General features: G+C 43.6%; 1 protein-coding gene across 5 annotated transcripts in view; it reads right to left on the bottom strand.

Moving 5' to 3' along the window:
* NUP188 (nucleoporin 188) overlaps positions 1–17920 on the bottom strand; it is a 188524-nt gene that overhangs the window by 11931 nt on the left and 158673 nt on the right. For all 5 annotated transcript variants that reach the window (XM_030207867.1, XM_030207866.1, XM_030207863.1 and 2 more), the window contains 10 exons: positions 15059–15240; positions 14231–14431; positions 13630–13722; positions 11587–11751; positions 9245–9382; positions 8951–9025; positions 8203–8412; positions 7934–8065; positions 7715–7788; positions 7281–7410 (listed from right to left, as the gene is read on the bottom strand). In XM_030207867.1, the coding sequence (XP_030063727.1) occupies positions 7281–7410; positions 7715–7788; positions 7934–8065; positions 8203–8412; positions 8951–9025; positions 9245–9382; positions 11587–11751; positions 13630–13722; positions 14231–14431; positions 15059–15240 (1400 nt within the window). The remainder of the gene's footprint in view (positions 1–7280; positions 7411–7714; positions 7789–7933; positions 8066–8202; positions 8413–8950; positions 9026–9244; positions 9383–11586; positions 11752–13629; positions 13723–14230; positions 14432–15058; positions 15241–17920) is intronic.

The raw sequence follows: 17920 nt of genomic DNA on the forward strand, positions 1-17920 counted from the left end.
TACAAACCTTGTGAAGGATATTATGGTCTGCTATCATAGCTATGCATTAAAGGAAGTAATATTTGCAGTTACAAGAAGCAAGAGAAGATTATTTGGGTCACCTATGAGTTAGCTATTTTCATGGATGTGTTCCCAATCATGCTGCACCGCCGTCGCAACCTGAGAGAGATCACAGCCAAGCTTAGAACCGAACAAGTGAGATACAGATTCCTTTTGGACTACAATTTAGGGTGACAACAAGAGAGGCTGCCCTTTGGATACACAGGACATAACACTGGATCACCCTTCTGCTCCATCTACACTAGAGAATGACACGGAGATAGTCTGTCCCCGTCCTATCCTCACGAGCTCTGTCTGATCCTATCCGTACATGCCTCAAACAGCTATGATTTTATATTTAAATCATTTTATTAACGTATAAAAAGAAACAATATTCTGTACAACTGTCATTTTATAAACCACAAAACTCTTGTCTCCCTTCCCCTCTCACAATCTGGAAAACTGAACAAGCCAAATTACTACAGAATGCTACATCAAAAATTCATACTAACAGAATACCTCGGTCACACACACAAAAACAAATGCCAAATACATAATAGCTGACTAAAATGATAAACATATATTAAACCAGAATCCCAAGAAGCCACACCTTGCATGTAGTACAACAACAAAGAAATAGAGATACATTTCCTCCTATACTATGCAAAAAATAAAGGTCACACATGCCAGGGATGGTGTTAGGGGAGTACAACCAGGGCAACTGCCTTCTGGCTAGAGAGAGCCTTAAGCCTGCTGGAAGCTGAAGAAGGCATGGCCTGGTAGTGGGCTTTGGGGTCCCCTCCCAAATTTCTGCCCTGGGCCTCAGCCATATTGAACACTAGCTCTGGCAGGATACCCATTTCATATCTGACAGTCTAATCACAAAATAGAAAATAAAATTACTCTTTTCTACCTTTTTGTTGTCTGGTCATTTTATTTTTCAAATCACGTTGGCTCTAGTGTCTGTTTCTCCCTGTCTTCTCTTAACTCGCTCGCCAGGGTGTCCTGCCCATTTGACATTTCTTCTTTCTCCATGCTCACCATCCATCTTCCATCTCTGTGTACCTATCTTTCCCCATGTTCAGCATTTCCCTTCTCTGTGTCCCCTTTCTAGCATCTCCCCACATTCATCATCATCACTCTATGTCCCTATCCCCTCCCCCTGTGTCCAGCATCTCCTTTCTGTGTTCCTATTCTCCCCTCATATCTAGCATATTCCCTCTGTTTCTGTATACCTCCCTGTGTCCTGTTTTTCCCCTCGTTTCCTCCCCCACAGCAATATGTCTCTCTCTCTCCGCTGAGTGTTCAGTATTTCACTCCCTCTTCGTTCATCCCCTTGGTTCAGCCTCTCTCTTCCCTTCTCTCCCTCCTTTCTGCAGATCCAGCACCTCTCTCCCTTCTCTCCAGCCAGCCAGCTAGCCCATCCCCCACAAATCCAGCGCCTCTCTCCTTTCCACCCCCTGCAGTCCAGCCCCTCTCTCATTACTGCTTGTTTAAATAAATACTGAGAGATATGTCTCAGTTTCAGTTCTCTATCGCCCTTTGCTTGTTGATGGACACAACTATCCCACAGGTTCTGGAATAGTGGGAAGGACCAATGGAAAGAAATTTATCAGGTAAGACCTAATTTCTCCATAATAAGTTGCAAATGGGTGAGGCATCACCATATTTGAGACACTTTAGATCTTTAGTGTTGAAAGTGAAGAAGTTGTTAGGAGATAAACGGATATCTTCTATAGCATCCTTTCAGACCGGCACAGACGAATGGGTTATGCATGTTTACCAGCAGGTGAAGGCTGCGAACTAGTGACTTCTAAGTAACCTATAAGTGGGCTGTATCAGTCCATTCTTAGTGGTGGAGGTCACAAGTCTGTACAGTCCTGGTTTGGAATTTAGGCCTTGGAGGGATTAGTTTCCTCTGATTTTGCTCTTATTGAAAACAAGTTTTAAAAAGGGGGGGAGGGAAGGGGCCTGTGATCCCTCTCAGTCCTGCCTGACTTTTGGTGGATTGAGGGGGGATCTGTGGAGGTGGGGGTGTCTCCTTCGTCTTGGGCGTGTTAAACCCAGGTGGTCGGGTCCCTCCTCCCATTCCCCCACCTCCCCGAGTGTAGTGGTGCTTTGCCTGACTTGCTTTGTTGTGGAACGTGGGGTGGGGTCTGCCCAGCAACAGTGTGTGGCTCTCAAGGGGATTCTTGTATTACTGCACCTTTCTGCCTCGGAGTGGAGTTTCCAGGGTTGGCCGGTGCATTTTTGTTCTGGCTCACCTGTGCCCCCCCACCACCACTGAGGCATCAGTGGGGAGAGGATGAAGCGCTGTGCTGATTGTTCTCACCAGGGCTTAGATGCCACAGAACTCTGCAAGTTTTGTTCGGCTTGTACAGGGAGCAAATTGGAGGCTGATTTGGAGCCAGGATTGTCAAGTTTATTCAGAATTTACTATCCTGACCATCAAAAGCATGTTTAGGCAGCTAACAATCTAAAAAGTTACAGAAAAAGAGAGAAGCAGTGAAGAATGGAGGAGAGATGGTGGGGAGGAACTACAATTTTGATAGGATAGAAGAGAGGGAGATAGTAAGGGGAGGGGCATTGTCTAGTCTGACAGGCCTGATATATTCACCTCTGTGGACTGCAAAAGGGAGGTTAAGAATATGCATCAGAGAAGAGAAGTGTTTTTAAGAACCGTTTTGAAGTTTTGCAGAGATGACTGAGGAAGTTTGTTCCAGTGATCAGGACCTTGGACTGAAAATACCGCTTTCCTAGTGTGTTGGTGGATTATTTCTCGAAAAGATGGCACTACTAAAAGATTTAGGGATGATGATCGCAGTGTTTTTGAATTGGCATAGGGGATTGACATACGAGAGAGGTATGGTGGTTCAGCAGATAGGTTAACTTAAAAACTAAGAGTAGGATTTTGTAGATGATACGATGGGATAGAGGAAGCCAATGGGCTGCTTTCAGAAGTGGAGTAACATGGTCGAATTTCTTTTTCCCAGTGATAAGTTTGATAGCGGTATTTTGTACTGTTTGTAGATGCCGAATATCGGTTGTTTTGTGGGCAAGTCACTCAACCCTCCATTGCCCCAGGTACAAAATAAGTACCTGTATATATGTAAACCGCTTTGAATGTAGTTGCAAAATACCACAGAAAGGCGGTATATCAAGTCCCATTTCCCTTTCCCATAGGTACAATGGAGTTACAATAATCATGTTTGTTGTTGACAAAGGATTGAATGAGTATATTTACCGCTGGTGGATCAATGAAAGAATGGACGGAGCATATTTATTGAAGTCTATAGAAGCAATGTTTAATTACATTACTGATTTATGGTTGGAAGGAAAGGGATTCGTCTAAGATGACACCTAAGATTTTCATATTTGGTAACTGAGGAACAATGGATGCACCAAGGCAGATGGGCTGCGATAAACAAGCATTAGGACAATTTGAGAAGAGAACACAACTAGATTCTCTGGGTTGAGAATCAGTTTATTTTGATGTAATCAGTCAGAGATTTGCTTTAGGTAACAGTTTATTTCCTGAATCATATGGGCACTTTTATAATCTATAGTGTGTAGTAATTGAATGTCATCTACATAGACATGGGCTGTGAAACCCAAAGACTGGGTAAGTGTATGAAGCAGAGCTAAGAAAATGTTAAATAGTATGGGAGACAGAATCAATTTCTGGAGTCCCACAAGGATCAAGAAAGATTGCACTGTCATATTTTGGAAATGAAGCTGATATGATCGGCTTCGGAATGTGCCGGCTGCGGGACTGTCTATATGCTTGGGCGAGTCTGAAATGGTGGCAGCCCCAATTTTGGAGAACTGACGCTATTTTGTTAACTGCCTCAGATGTGCCAGTCCCAGAGCAGCCCTCCACGGGGACCTCGGGGGTGGATTTTCCCTCCAGATTTCATGCTGGCTATGTATCAAGCAATTTGCCACTGTAAGTCAGGGGTACAGTCATCTGTTGAGCTAGGAGGTCCTCGTGGGGTGTCTGGTCTTCCTTCCTCTCCCCCTTCTCCTCCTAAACGTCAGAAAATCAACTGGGATAGAGTTGGGGGGTGCGGCTTTTGGGGCAAGTGTTGTACAGGCAGGGCTCCGCTGGGTCACTGATTTGGTACATCGCATTTGTTTTTGCTGGTCTTCTATAGCATCCCTCCAGACTGGCAAAGAACCCACCCTTGGTTGAGTTTTCTGCATCTTCAGTTATAGTCCAATGATTTCTGTGATTCAAGAGTTGTCTACAGTCGAGACTGTAGGGAGCAGATGCTGTTAGGTTTACAAAAACGGGAAAAGCAAAATCTAAAACATCCATAATTGAACTAAATGCATCCAGCAAAGTTTTATTTCTCTCAAGAGGAGTCTCTGGTTCATTTCTCAAACAGTGGCTCTTGGTCCTCTGGGTTAGCTGGTGGACTGTCAGCTCTGAGAGGAAGTGTTTTGTTTTTTTTTTGTTTAAGGATATTGCCTTGTGGAGTTTTCTGCTTAGCTATTCAAAAGACTGGCTCTAGGGGGACTTCACAGCCCATTTATAGGATACTTAGAAGTCAGTGTTCTCAGTCTTCACCTGCTGGTAGACATGCATAACCCATTCGTCTGTGCTGGTCTGGAGGGGACTAAAAAGAAAGATCTAATTTCTCCATATGTGTCCAGTCTACCTTCACTTTTGATGTATGTGCCACAATGGGATACCACTATCTTTTGTATATGGGAAGGAAAAGGATTCGCACTATAGGGGATCTATATGAAGGGGGATTAATGAAATCCTTTCAGCAACTCACTTCTGTATATGCTCTCCCCTATAAAGAATTTTATATTTATCTGCAAGTTTGTCACTTACTATCTTCCTCACCTCTGAGGGAGTGGTTACAGTTGAAACACTGATGGAAGAAGTTTCCCAGAAGGAAATAATTTCTAAATTTTATAATTTAATACAAGGGGTATCCCAAGTGAAGCAACTCTATAAGATTAAATGGGAATGTGATGTAGGTTTTCCATTATCAGACAAGAATTGGACCTCTATACATTAATTTCAGCAAATCTGACTGAGAAGGTGCTTTACAGATGGTACCTATACCCCACTCACCTTTCTCTGTTTTTTGCTCATTTATCAGCTTTATGTTGGAGAGGTTGCAGGACTAGGGGTACTTATTACTATCTTCGGTGAGAATGCCCCGTGCTTCAATCCTTTTGGTTAAATGTGAATCACACCTTTTCTGAAATATTAAATACTCAAGTTCCAAAGATCCGAAGGTGTTTTTATTGCAATGGCAACCTCTTGAAATATCTGATTCACAGTTTAAAGTTGTATTAGAGTTGAACGGGGACAGAAATTTTACCCATCCCCAATGGAATCTAACCCATACTCGCTAAGATCCATTCCATTCCTGTAATTAATCTCTATCCCCAAGCATACCCACAGGAGTCCACATTATTGCTTACTTCTCATAGTCCTCTGTTTCCTCCCAACCCCAATGGCCTCCTGTAGTTTTTTGGATGGCATTCACTAGTCAACCAATGTGTTCTAAGCCTCAGTCTGGTGTTCCAGCTGTTCTCTGGACATTCCAAGTCTCATTCTGGAACTGCCTCTCTTAGTGCACTGAAAGCCTCATTCTAGAGTTACCAGAGATTTTGACTACACTCCTGTGGGAATCCCATGGTAACTTCTTCCATCCCTGCGGGAATCCTATGGCAACTTCTTCCATACCCATGAGATTCCCACAATCCCCATGCAGCTCTCTAGTATGTATAGCAACAGCATACGGAGAAGAGCATGACTTTGGTCTACTTCGGTTCTTCCAACTCTAGACCAAATGAAACCCAAATGGTGGCAAGCTTGTTACCTTAGTAAGTTAACTGCTATACATCATGACCAACTAACTGCATATGAGAAGAGATTGAAATCCTTTCTTGTATGGTATCGGATGAATGACACTTTATAAATAGTTATTTTGTTTTTTTTTTTTTTAAAGGGATGAGTTTAGTCTCTCTATAGTGTGTACTTGGGTCTTTACAGAGACTTTATGGAAGAATAAGAGTTTTGTTTTGGGTTATTTATCCTTTTGCTGATATCATGGAAAATATATGCTTGGTGTATTTCCTCTACTGTACTTTGGGGGGGGGGGGGGTCCAAATAAAAAAAAGATATTGGCACTTTAGAATGTGTGTTATACTTGGCCCAATTTGTCATCTTCTGGGGATGAGGTTTAGAATAGAACTTTAATAACTAATCTTACAATCTATCATCTTGAGATCTGATTCCTTACCTGGTAATATTTCTGACATTAAAAAAAGACTAGTTCCGTGTTTCCCAAGTTGGTCCTGGAGTACTCTCTCGCCAATCAAGGTTTTAGGAAATCCACAATGAATATGCACGAGATTGATTTGCATGCACTGCCTCCACTGTATGCAAATCTCTTTCATGCATATTCATTGTGGATATTTTGAAAACCCGACTAGCAAGGAGGTACTCCAGGACCGACTTGGGAACACTAGACTAGTTGATATCCTCATAGAGACTGCATTAACTACAATAATTCATAATTGGAAAAATCAGTCATATTGGTTTTCAATTTTGGTGATCCTCGTTATGTAATATAGTTAAGTACAAAAGATTAATGGCAGAACATAAAAGGTCTTTAGAACATGTTTAAAAAAATCTAGGATCTGCTGTTAACTTTTTCTAAGTCTTCTTCATGATGAGAGTATTTAATGCTTTTATTTCCACTTACTATTATTATCTGTTACAATATATGATGCACTTTGAGCTGTTTGTTCTTTGCTGTTACTGTTGCAGCTTGTTTTCTTTTTTTCCACATTTTTTATATATTATGCATTTCCATAAAAAAGATTGAATTAAAAAAAAGACCAGATGAAGATTTGCAATACTACCCCTACCATCAGTTAACTGTACTTAAGGCAGTTCTTAGCTGTGTATTTCATATTACTTGTTTTAAGAAACTTATCTCATTCTATGTTTTGTTTTACTTTATCTTCTTGTAAACTGGCTGATGTACTTATGTATAGCTTTACTGTACTTAGTTTCTAAACCATTTTATTCTCATGAAAGGCGGTATAGAAAAAAACTGTAAACAAGCAAATAAATAAACTTCCATCCTTAGCGGGAAGGCAAGGCATGGTACAGTGCCCCCCTGAAATTACATTTACTGAGAAGAGACCACAAGTTACAGGACAGTATGTTTCAGGCACAGAGAAAAGGAAGGGATTCATATACACACCAGCTCTGAGCTAAGCTCCTGCTTCATGCGCTGTTTGTCACGAGGGTGAACGCCTGGGTCCCTCAGGTACCGAACTGCCTGTGAGATCAGCAAATAGAAGCAGTTCTCCATAGTAAACATCAACAGAGACCTACATGAAGAAAGACACAGCAACTGACATTTCCAACCACAAGAATCCAGACAGTGACATTTTCATAGCTTCTGAGATTGCTCCATTAAGCATGATAACTCAGACACTAAAGCAGTCTATTCAGAAAGAGAGATGGGGCTAAACCATTTGCTTGTCCCTGTCTGTGCAGCAAGCAAGTGAAGTAACAACCCAATGCTGCATAGTCTTCCAACTGAAAACTACACCTTGCCTAATTAAAGTCAGTATAAGCTGTAGTCGGTACCTTTATGCTGCCTGTGTTCAGGTCCCCTCATCTAACACTCACTTGTGGGTCTTGTTCTCGTCAGACGATGTGAAGAATCCCGGAGCTTGAGATGGAGGATCCTTCTTCTTATCTATCTGTTCCAGAAAGGAAAAGGCCATCTCATACACCAAAGTGAGAAAGAAAACCTAAAGCATATGCCCATCACTTGCAGTGGGGGCTTTTTCTGTATGTCCCTAGCAGAATTGCACACAGTTCAAACCCTGAAGTTGGAGATCATACCTCTCCTAGCATGGTCAAAGTAATGCTGACAGTGGCCAGTAGGGTTCCAAATGAAGGTGGAACATCGGAATCAAAGGCAGGAGTGGTGAAACTCAGTGCAAAGAGAAGATTATATTCAGCAAGGTCCAGTGACTGCAAGAAAATGAAAAAACAACAAGAACAGTCAGCTCCCTTCTTTAAAGATTTTCTTGTCCTCATTCATGCCCAGAATTGTTCATCTCACTCTGCCAGTCATTAGCAGCTTTATTGGTGTGCTCCGTGAACTGTACCTGATCAAGGAGTATCTGGCAGAGGTCAGGGGTAAAGTGTCTCAAGGCTGCCAGGGTCTTACTAAGGATCTTCAAGAGACTGTACTGCACACTACGTAGAGCTCTCTTCTCTAAAGCATCTGTTTCAGGACTTGGCTGTTTAGAAGGAGTCTGAGGAGTCCGCTGCACACGAGGCGTTATTGCTGAGGGAATAGATTCGCTGTTCTTACTCTACAGTAGGAAGCAAGAACCAATTTCAGAATGTTTTAAGATGGCTGCAAGATATAAACAAATTCTCAACAGCAGCATCATGTTGCAGATACTGTCCCAGAGAAGCAATCTGCAGCATCCCTACTGATCCCAGGTAGACACTGCCCATAGGGAGAACACCCTATCATGCTCTTCAGTGATTCCCTTTACCTTCAGGGACTGAACACAACCCTAACTGCAGAGGCTGCACAAACGGAGCACTTTGCAGCAGCATCTCCTTCCCCACCTGCAGAGGCCGCTCCAAGGGAGCAGACCACATTATCTTCCCCTTCAGAGACTGCTCCAGAGGAACACTCCACACTATCCTCTCTTCCCTCACCACAGGGACTGCCCCAGGGGAGAATTCCCTGCGTCCTCCCTTTTCCACAAGGCAGTTCTCACCAGTATTTCACCCTTTTTCTCTAAAAACAATGCCCAGGATAGCATTTCCTCCTGCCGTTTTTTAACCCCTTTCTCTAAACTCTACAGGAGGTGTACCCATCCCCTTAATGTCCCTCACCTGAAGGTAGTGTTGAAGCATTTTGTTGCTGTGGAGGAGGCATGTGCAGGCCTGACAGAGGTAGCAAAGATTCACCTGAAATAAAGAGCAGAGGAAGAATCTTTCAGGTCACAAGGATCACACTATCAGGTCAACTGAAAGAGACTGACTCTGAGACCAAGTGTTTTCTAAATGTGAAGTGGTTTCTCTCCCCACCTTGTAAACCACTTTAGATTGCATCTTGGTATAACGATGACAGTCTAGAAATATAAATTAACATTGTATATCAGGCACAGGCAACCTGCAGCACCACACCTGAATGTCCCTCATCAGCTGTGGTAGGTGGAAATGCCACTCCTTGGTGAAACTGGACAGCTGGAGCAGGAACCCAACCGTATGATCAGCCTCTTCCAAACAAGCCAGACTTTGCACTGTCCGCACTGCGGTGAGGCACTAAGGACAACCACAATGACATGTCAGAACAGGAACATTAACTAGAGACACCCATTAAGAAGACCAAAACTACAGAACTCCACAGAAGGAAAAATTAGGGTTTACCTGATAATTTTCTTTCATTTAGTCCTTCAGACTATACTAGAACCTGCGAGTGTTGTGTCCATCGACCAGCAGGTGGAGATAGAGAATACAGAATTATGTTGTGCAGTCCCTACAACTCAGTGTTTGGATACCCAAGTAGTGGAGAGAAGAAAGCCAATAAGCATAACAATTTTTATCCTCTTCAATGGTATTAAACAGAAATAAAACAGAACAAAAAATGAAAAGATGATACCTTTATTACTGGACTAACTCAATTTATTTTTGATTAGTTTCAAAGACAATACCTCCTCCCTCAGATCAGAAATAAGCAATTGGTGACAAACATCAGGATATATAAGTGAAACATAAAGCATTCCAGTGATAATCTCACAAAGAAAGGTAGGACTTGTGATGCCACATAAGGCATGCTCTGGCCACAAAGGAACTGAAAATCGCCACCTGAAGGTTGAGGGAGGCTATCTCAAAGAACTGCTTTAACGCACTCTCTATCTTATGGTCCTGGACATCTTTAAGTGCTATACCCTCCTCCACAGGAAGGGTAGTCTTCTTGGTCATCACCATAACCAGGGAATCTACACTGGGTAGCTGAAGCTTCTCCTTCTCTTCAGATACTAATGGATAGAGATGAGCCGCAGCTCTGCCCATCTTAAGCCCAGCATCCAGAGACTGCCACTCAACAGAAATCAAAATCCTGGCTATCAGGATGCATAGGGAAAGCTTTTGTTAGGACCCTGAGCCCCCACATAATGGAGGGATCCCGGGGCACAGCACAAAGGGTGTCGAAGGATCAGATATAGCAAGGACTTCCAGGGCTGCAGAAATTAAGGTAGTCAGCAACTTCTTATGAAATACCCAAAAAAACCTTTGAGTCATCCCCTTCTTCATGAAGACACTCTCCATCTTCCAGAGGCTCCCACAGAGGCCTGATTGGAACAGACTGGAGAATGAAAGGACTCACAGTCCATAATACCTGTGGGGTCCAAATGGACTCTCGAGGAGGATTTGCAGGGAGAGACATTGGAAAGACAGAATCTGAAACTGACTGTCTCTGCTTTAACAGATATGTCTGATGAATCAACAGTACAAACTCTGGAGTGAACACCGAGTGACAGGGAACGGCCGGACCAGACTGAAGTAGAGGCTGAGAAATGTCGCTGACAGCTTGCGTGGGAACAGTGGAGACATTACTGCAGGGTCTGAGTGAGATTCCAAGATGGCTGCTACTCCCATGATTTCCGGAGGAGAGCTGTGGGCAGAACATGCAGCGGAAACCAGGTCCTACAGCGATGTAGGGAGCTGTAAAAAAAAACAACAAAAAAGACCCTTCCCCGGGACTATTTGAAGAAGCCATGTGCCCTTAAAAAGGCCTACATACACTGCACTTGCTTGACAAAGAGTGGTTGGTCCCACAGCGACAATACCACTCTATTGCTTCAGTGGGAGCCACCATGTGCAGGGGACTCTGAGAAACACTGGCACTGAGCCAACATCTGGCAAATGCAGGCCCTTCCAATAAAACCTCAGTGAGGAAAAGAGGAGGGCACCCAGGGCCAGGTTCTGCCAAGCAAAAGAGTCAGATTTACCGTTGCTGACTCATAAATAAAGACAGGTCCCCTGTCTTTAAAAAAAAGAAAAAAAAGGCTCTTTTTCTTCTTTGTCCTTAAAAAAAAAAGAAAAAAAGATGATAGCTACAAATGGCTAGAAGGTGGGGGGGGGGGGGGGAGAGTGATCTACAGACCTCTAGATATGACTCTCAGAAAAGCAGAGCCAGAGACAGCTGACCAACTGGACCAGGAAAAAAACCAAAAGCAGAACAACTAGAAACTGTGAAGCACATCCATCACCTGCTGGAGATAGGAAAATGTAGGGGCTGCATACTGAACAATTCTGTATTCCCTATCTCCATCTTCTGGTTGATGGACACAATACCCACACATTCTAGAATAGTCGGAAGGATGAAATGGAAGTTTCACTTTCAATTATTTTTGATATATAACACAAGATCAGAACATAAGACTTTGTAGGAAGGAAATATGCCCAACCTAAGTGTAACTGAGATCCAGACCTGTATCATCCTGTTCTCTTGCAATCAGTCTTACTTGAAGTATCCTCTCCTGATGAACTCCCACAAAGTCAAGAGCTTCTGTCAGAAAGTTATAGCGCAGAGTCTTGAGCAGGCGTTCCATCAAGGACATGGAGAGGCGGTACACCCCTGGCCATGAGGGTGCATCCAAGGACTTCCTAGAAGAGGATGGTGTCTGAACCTGAACAAAAGAGGATATGAGTTTTTAGCGAAGTTCCACATGGAAGGCAGAACCATTCACTGCCCTCTCCCAGACTATGCAGAAGAGGCAAATCCACCTGCTACCTTCCTCAGACTCTGTAGGAGAGGCAGAGCCACCCACTGCCCTCCCACAAGCTCTGCAGGAGAGACCGTAGCAGGACTTTTGGCCGTTGCCATTCTGGCATTGCTATTACTGCGCTGTTGTTTGGATGCAGTAATTTTTGCCACAAGAATTTTGGATGCATAGAATGTTGGACACACACACCTCTGTAATGATGATGAGGCTTCCTGAAGAACTACTACTACTACTATTTAGCATTTCTATAGCGCTACAAAGCGTACGCAGCGCTGCACAAACATAGAAGAAAGACAGTCCCTGCTCAAAGAGCTTACAATCTAGTAGACAAAAAATAAAGCAAACAAACAACTGTCCTTCCTGCTCCATCTCCTCTCCAGCGCTTTTCTATGCTCCACCCGTTCCATCAGGATCTTCCCCTTCCATCCCATCTCAGCTCCACCTTCTCTCCAGCCCTTTTCTCTTTGCTCTGCCCCTTCTACTCCTCATCTTCTCCCTACTTAAGGAGGCATCTTGTCTAGATCCCTCCTCGAGGAATATGAATGCCACTTGTTTGGGGGGGGGGGGGGGGGGGAGAGACTGAATTGAATGCAGCTGGCTGCCGGGAATCAGAAAGTGACAAGCTGGCTTTCTTAGTAGTTGATGATTGCTGCTGTCTGTCTTTTGTGTCCTGGTCCGAGGAAGAGGGTGCAACAGGCAGCCAGAGTATTATACATATCCTGCACCCTTGGGTCAAGGCAATCTCAGATGCAGAGCATCTGGGCTCAGGACTGATGCAGCCAAGACTGTGCTAGGGCTGCCCCCACCCTGCTCGCCCCACATCATCTGGCCAAAGAGATATCAGCCACCCCCACCCTCAAGAAAGATAAGGCCAGATCCACCCTCCTCCCCCTGGAAGCATCTGGAATTCTTGCTTGGAACATACAGGCACTACTTTACAGATGTTCTGCTGCTAACCTGTGGCTCTACCATTTTAATGATCTTTCAGATTCCCTGGCTGAGCAGGCCAAGTCGAGCAGGCTGCCTCTAAGAATTATACCTGGCAGGCTGGGATGTTGTCATAAACAAACAAACAAAAAAGTCCTTTTACTCACTGCAGCAGGTGGTCCTTGAACAAAATGGAAATGTGGGCTGCCCCGTGAAGTGTCTGTGAGGGAGGACAGAACAGGCTTCCTGAAGAATTGTTCTTCTTCACAGGCACCGTCTGGGACAGCCCGTGTTTCCCTTCTACTCAAGGATCCCTGGCTGCAGCAGCGAGGCCAGTTCATGCTGTCTTTGCAGTAGAAGAGGTACGACCTGCCTTGGGATGTCAAACTGATTGGCATACCAGAGGTGAGTGGGGGGGGGGGGGGGGGGGGGGGATTTTGGATGCTGCCATTTGGACATCCAAACTTCCTGCAGCAAAAACTCCTGTGCCCAAACAGCAGTGCCAAAAGCACATGTACCTGTAGAGAGAGAGCTATCCAAAGTCCTCTTGTAGGGGCTGCACGGGAGACAACGATAGCAGCATTGGGTACTTTCTTATGTTACCCCATTAATTGTGCTTCAACTGTATTCTGGAGATACCTCTCCAAACTATAAGAGATCCATGTTCATGGAAATGTTATCTTTTATACGGAAACTGGTATATATACAGCTAGGCCAGGGTCCTGAAAGGTGGACTATTACTGCTGATCGGAGCCAGGTTTGACAAAGGTGAAGGGCGTGAAGTCTTTACTTGTGTTACTTGGCTACTGAATCCACTTTCCTGTCCATATAGCATGTGAGACTGCAGAGACTTACCTGAAGCCCTCCATTAGAGCTCAGTTGATAGACACTCAGCAATGGCAAACAGATGGTCTGTGAGAATCCAGCTCCAGCTATAGCTGCTGCACCCTGCAGACAGACAGACAGACAGAAAACTCACTAGTTCCTGCATTACTTTCACTAACAGCCCAGCCCCAGAGAACCTACCCGTTCCACCCATGCTGTGAACCCCCTCCCGCCACACACATGCCTTTAAAGCAGTGGTTTCCAAACCTGGTCCTGGAGGCACCTCAGCAGACAAGTTTTCAGTATATCCACAATGAATATCCATGAGAGAGACTTGCATACAGTGCATATCCTGAAAACATGACTGGCTGGGATGCCTCCAGGACCAGGTTTGAGAACCACTGCTTTAGAGCCTTCCCTTTGCATTTCAACTAAATGGACAAGTAAAACTGTACTTCACAAATACAAACTGTTTATAATGACACAAAACATTCTACTGTACTCATTAATGAGAACACAAAATTCACAAAAGCTTCCCATCCACAGTGCTGTGGATTTGTCTGTTGTTTCTCTCATTGGATAAGCATGCAAATGAGTGAAAATCTAAGGGTATTGTTTGCTAGGTTCATACTTGCTGGGTTCTGGCCAAGGTGAGCAGTAGGTGCAGTGAGGCCTCACTGAAATGCAAGTTCTGTTTCTCCCTGAGGTTCACCTCCAAGGCTGTGAGGAGGGTGGGCAGAATGGGCAACCTTCTGGTGATCAGAAACCAATGCTCTCCATCTTCATCTGCCTGACATAGCTCCTTTGCCAGCAGCAAACCCAGTACACACACCTTGGAGATGAAGGCACACACAGGGAGACAATCACTGGGAGAAACGAAAGGCTACATGCAAACTAGCATCAATGAGGCAGGAAAACAAGTCAGCAAAGTCTATGGTAGTTACCCACAACTAATCATTGTTTACTGTTAGCCAGCATATAGAACAGACCCAGACCTCCTACAACAGAGGCCACTAGACCCAGCTGACCCAATACAGATCCCCTCCCCACACCGTCTTTAGCGTGCATAGATGCACCCTGAAGATGCAGCTCCCTAGCACAGACACCAACACCCTGCATAGAAACAGACAAAAAAAAAACAGACAAATAAAAATCATACTGCCTTTCCAGTCTACCCATCCATACCATCTACTCAGTTTTATAATCACCTCCACTCTCTCAGATCTTTTGTGCTTGTCCCATACTTTCTTGAACGTAGAGTCCTCTTCTCCACCCTCTCTCCTGAGAGGCCATTTCAACCATCCACTACCCTTTTCTTATAGAATTATTTCTTAGATTACTCCTGAGTATATCATCTTTCACCCTCATTCATGCATGGGAATAAAGTAGACTTTGAGTAGCATACAGTGACTAGAGGTTAAAGATCAGCCATTCTCCGCCACACTTTTGTAATCCCTACCCCATCCCGCTGGTCCTTCTGCTTTGCTCGTGACACATCATCTGTCTCCATGCTGTCCTTATCATCCACTGTCTCTCCTGTTCTCAAGTTATGCCGTGTCTGATCAAGGAGTCCAATGACCTCATCCTGAAGGGTCTTGCACACACTCTCCAGCAGGTGTGAGTACTGAGGGATTTCACTCACTGCAGATAAGCACAGACAGAAAGTAACATTACACTGGTCCAGTTAACGTTGGTGTGCATTCTTCCCTCTTATACTAGAGCCCCAGTCTAAGCCCAGCACTAGAATATTGAACAGGAAAGACACAATACTATTATGCAAGTCCTTTGAATTATGGGCTGATCAAAACATGCATGTAATTTCATAAAATGGAACTGCAGTCCAGAACAAGAAACTTGTTATCTGGAAGTTTATGGAGAAATCAGGGATTACCTTCTAATTTTCTTTTCTTGAGTCCCTTCAGACCAGTCCAGATGCATGGATATATTTCTCCTGCCAACAGATGGAGACTGAGAACTACTGGTTTAATACCTTCCTATAAAGGGTCCTGTGTAGTCCACAACCAGCTAATAATTGACAAAACGTAGCTGCAACTTTATCCCCTAGGAACCCAGGGCAAGAAACAACCAAGAATATATTAAATATAAATAAAAATAATTAAAAAAGGGAAGCAAACATCAATCCAGAAAATCTAAACACTAGGTTGCTAAAAGCTCATGGTTAAGACAGTCTGCAAAGGCCCCTCAAACATTTTTCTTATCAAAAATACCAGGCCTCAAAGCTCTTGCAGCAGATTGTGACATAAATCCAAAAGGGTGGTAACAGTTCCACCTCCTGAAGAAACGCTCAGCGAAACAAGAGGCCCTTGTTGGGGTTCAGTTTAAGCTGGTGATTTGGATTATTAAACAAGAAAAGTTGGCGTGAAGGTCTGTTCATTTGAAACCTCCATCTGTTGGTGGATTTAAAGATATCTAAAAACATATTTGGATGACCTTCTTTTCTTATGAAGATAAGTACTCTGACCTTTTCTTGGGGTGGGGGGGGGGGGTTGCCTTACAAGGATTTGATTTTTTTCCTTTTGATTGACACAGACTGCAAATGTTTAGGCTCTGTTTCATGTTTTCTGGGGACAGTTTATTTTTCTCCAGTTAGTGGAGTTTGTTTTATACTGTCCACTTTTTCCTGGATTGTTGACTTAAAAGGCCAATGATAGTATTGGTACTCCATTAGAAGGTATGAGTGGCCTTCTTGGGTGTACGTCACAATCTGTTGTGAGAACTTTGAGGCCTGGTATTTTTGAAAATAAGAAAATGTTTTGAAGGGCCCTCTGCAGGCTGTCTCAATCAAATCATGAGCTTTTACCAAACTAGTGTTTAGATTTTTCAAATATAAATAAGCAATTGAATTATGAGAATTCCTAGAGCTCCTGACTTGCAGCAACTGGGAGATTCTGGCCCTACTAAACCCTACAAATCAAGGAGGGTTCTGTACTGGTCTGGGGGACTTAAGGAAAGAAAATTAGCAACTAAGCCCTAATTTCTCCTTCCTCATTGTCCCTCTAGACCAGTCCAGATGCATGGGAAGTACCAAAGCAATGTTTAAATAGGGTGCAACATGGATAGCCCTGCCAAGCATTCATTAACCCCACGCTGTAAATCCAACCTGCAGTGTTTCACAAAGAAATGCAGAAACAACCATGTGGCTGCCCTAAAAATATCCTGTGGAGAAATCAAACTGAGCTGCCTTCAATGACTCTGGTTAACTGATACCCCTTAAACATAAACCCTGAAGACCTTAATTAACATGGCTAGGCAGGGCTAATGCAATGAAAAAAGTGGTTCTTCCTAAATTACTACATTTATTTTCAGCACTCCCCATGTCATATAGATTCTTTAGCATCCTACACAAAAACATTTTTTCAAATCCATTTGGAAACGAAAACCTCCAAGGTTACAGAGAGGTGCTTTTCTGAATAAGGGCTAAGGGAGGTACAGCAGTCCCTAATTTTAAATTATGCTACTGAGTGGGTTAGGCTAGAACAAATTCTTCTGGGGGGCTACGCTACTATGGGTGGTGCCTTGGCTCCAACAGGGAAGACCAGAGAATTACAGCAGAGTTCTAAATTCATATACGCACCTAGCTATCAATCTATTGAACAAAGTGTGAGCAAAGCTATTAAAAGATAGGATGTACTTTCTGGCAACTCCTATAAGGTAAACCCCAGGGAGGGCAGACAGCACCCATAACAAACAGGAAATCAGATGTTTGTGCATGCTAGGGCAACTAAGGGAAGAGGGTAAAATATTGGAATTTACAGAGATTGTAAAAAAGTATGGTCTCACTTTTAGTGCTGGCAAATTTAGAACTTCATACAGGGAAAAGCTCTAAAGGAATTACAAATTGAAGAACCACCTATCAAGACAGAATGAAGAAGGGTAGTGGGAAAGGGGGGATAACTTGTTTATATCAGTAGAGGAGTAGCCTAGTGGTTAGAGCACTAGTCTTGAGATCCAGAGGTGGCCGGTTCAAATCCTACTGCTGCTTCTTGTGATCTTGGGCAAGTCACTTAACCCTCCATTGCCTCAGGTACAAAATTAGATTGTGAGCCCTCCAGGGACAGAGAAATACCCAGTGTACCTGAATGTAACTCACCTTGAGCTACTACTGAAAAAGGTGTGAGCAAAATCCAAATAAATTACCAGGCTCGTCTTCAGCAAGGTGTCCCACCAATTAAATATGTGGGGAAGTGGGAGGAGGATCTTGGGTGGAAATATGAAGTTAAAGAATAGACAAAATCTTCCAAATGTTATTGTGTTTATAGCAAATAATCTAGGGAGAATGGACGCAAAATGTTCTAGCAAT

The sequence above is a fragment of the Microcaecilia unicolor genome, chromosome 6 (assembly GCF_901765095.1).
Source record: "Microcaecilia unicolor chromosome 6, aMicUni1.1, whole genome shotgun sequence".
NCBI classification, from domain to species: Eukaryota; Metazoa; Chordata; class Amphibia; order Gymnophiona; family Siphonopidae; genus Microcaecilia; species Microcaecilia unicolor.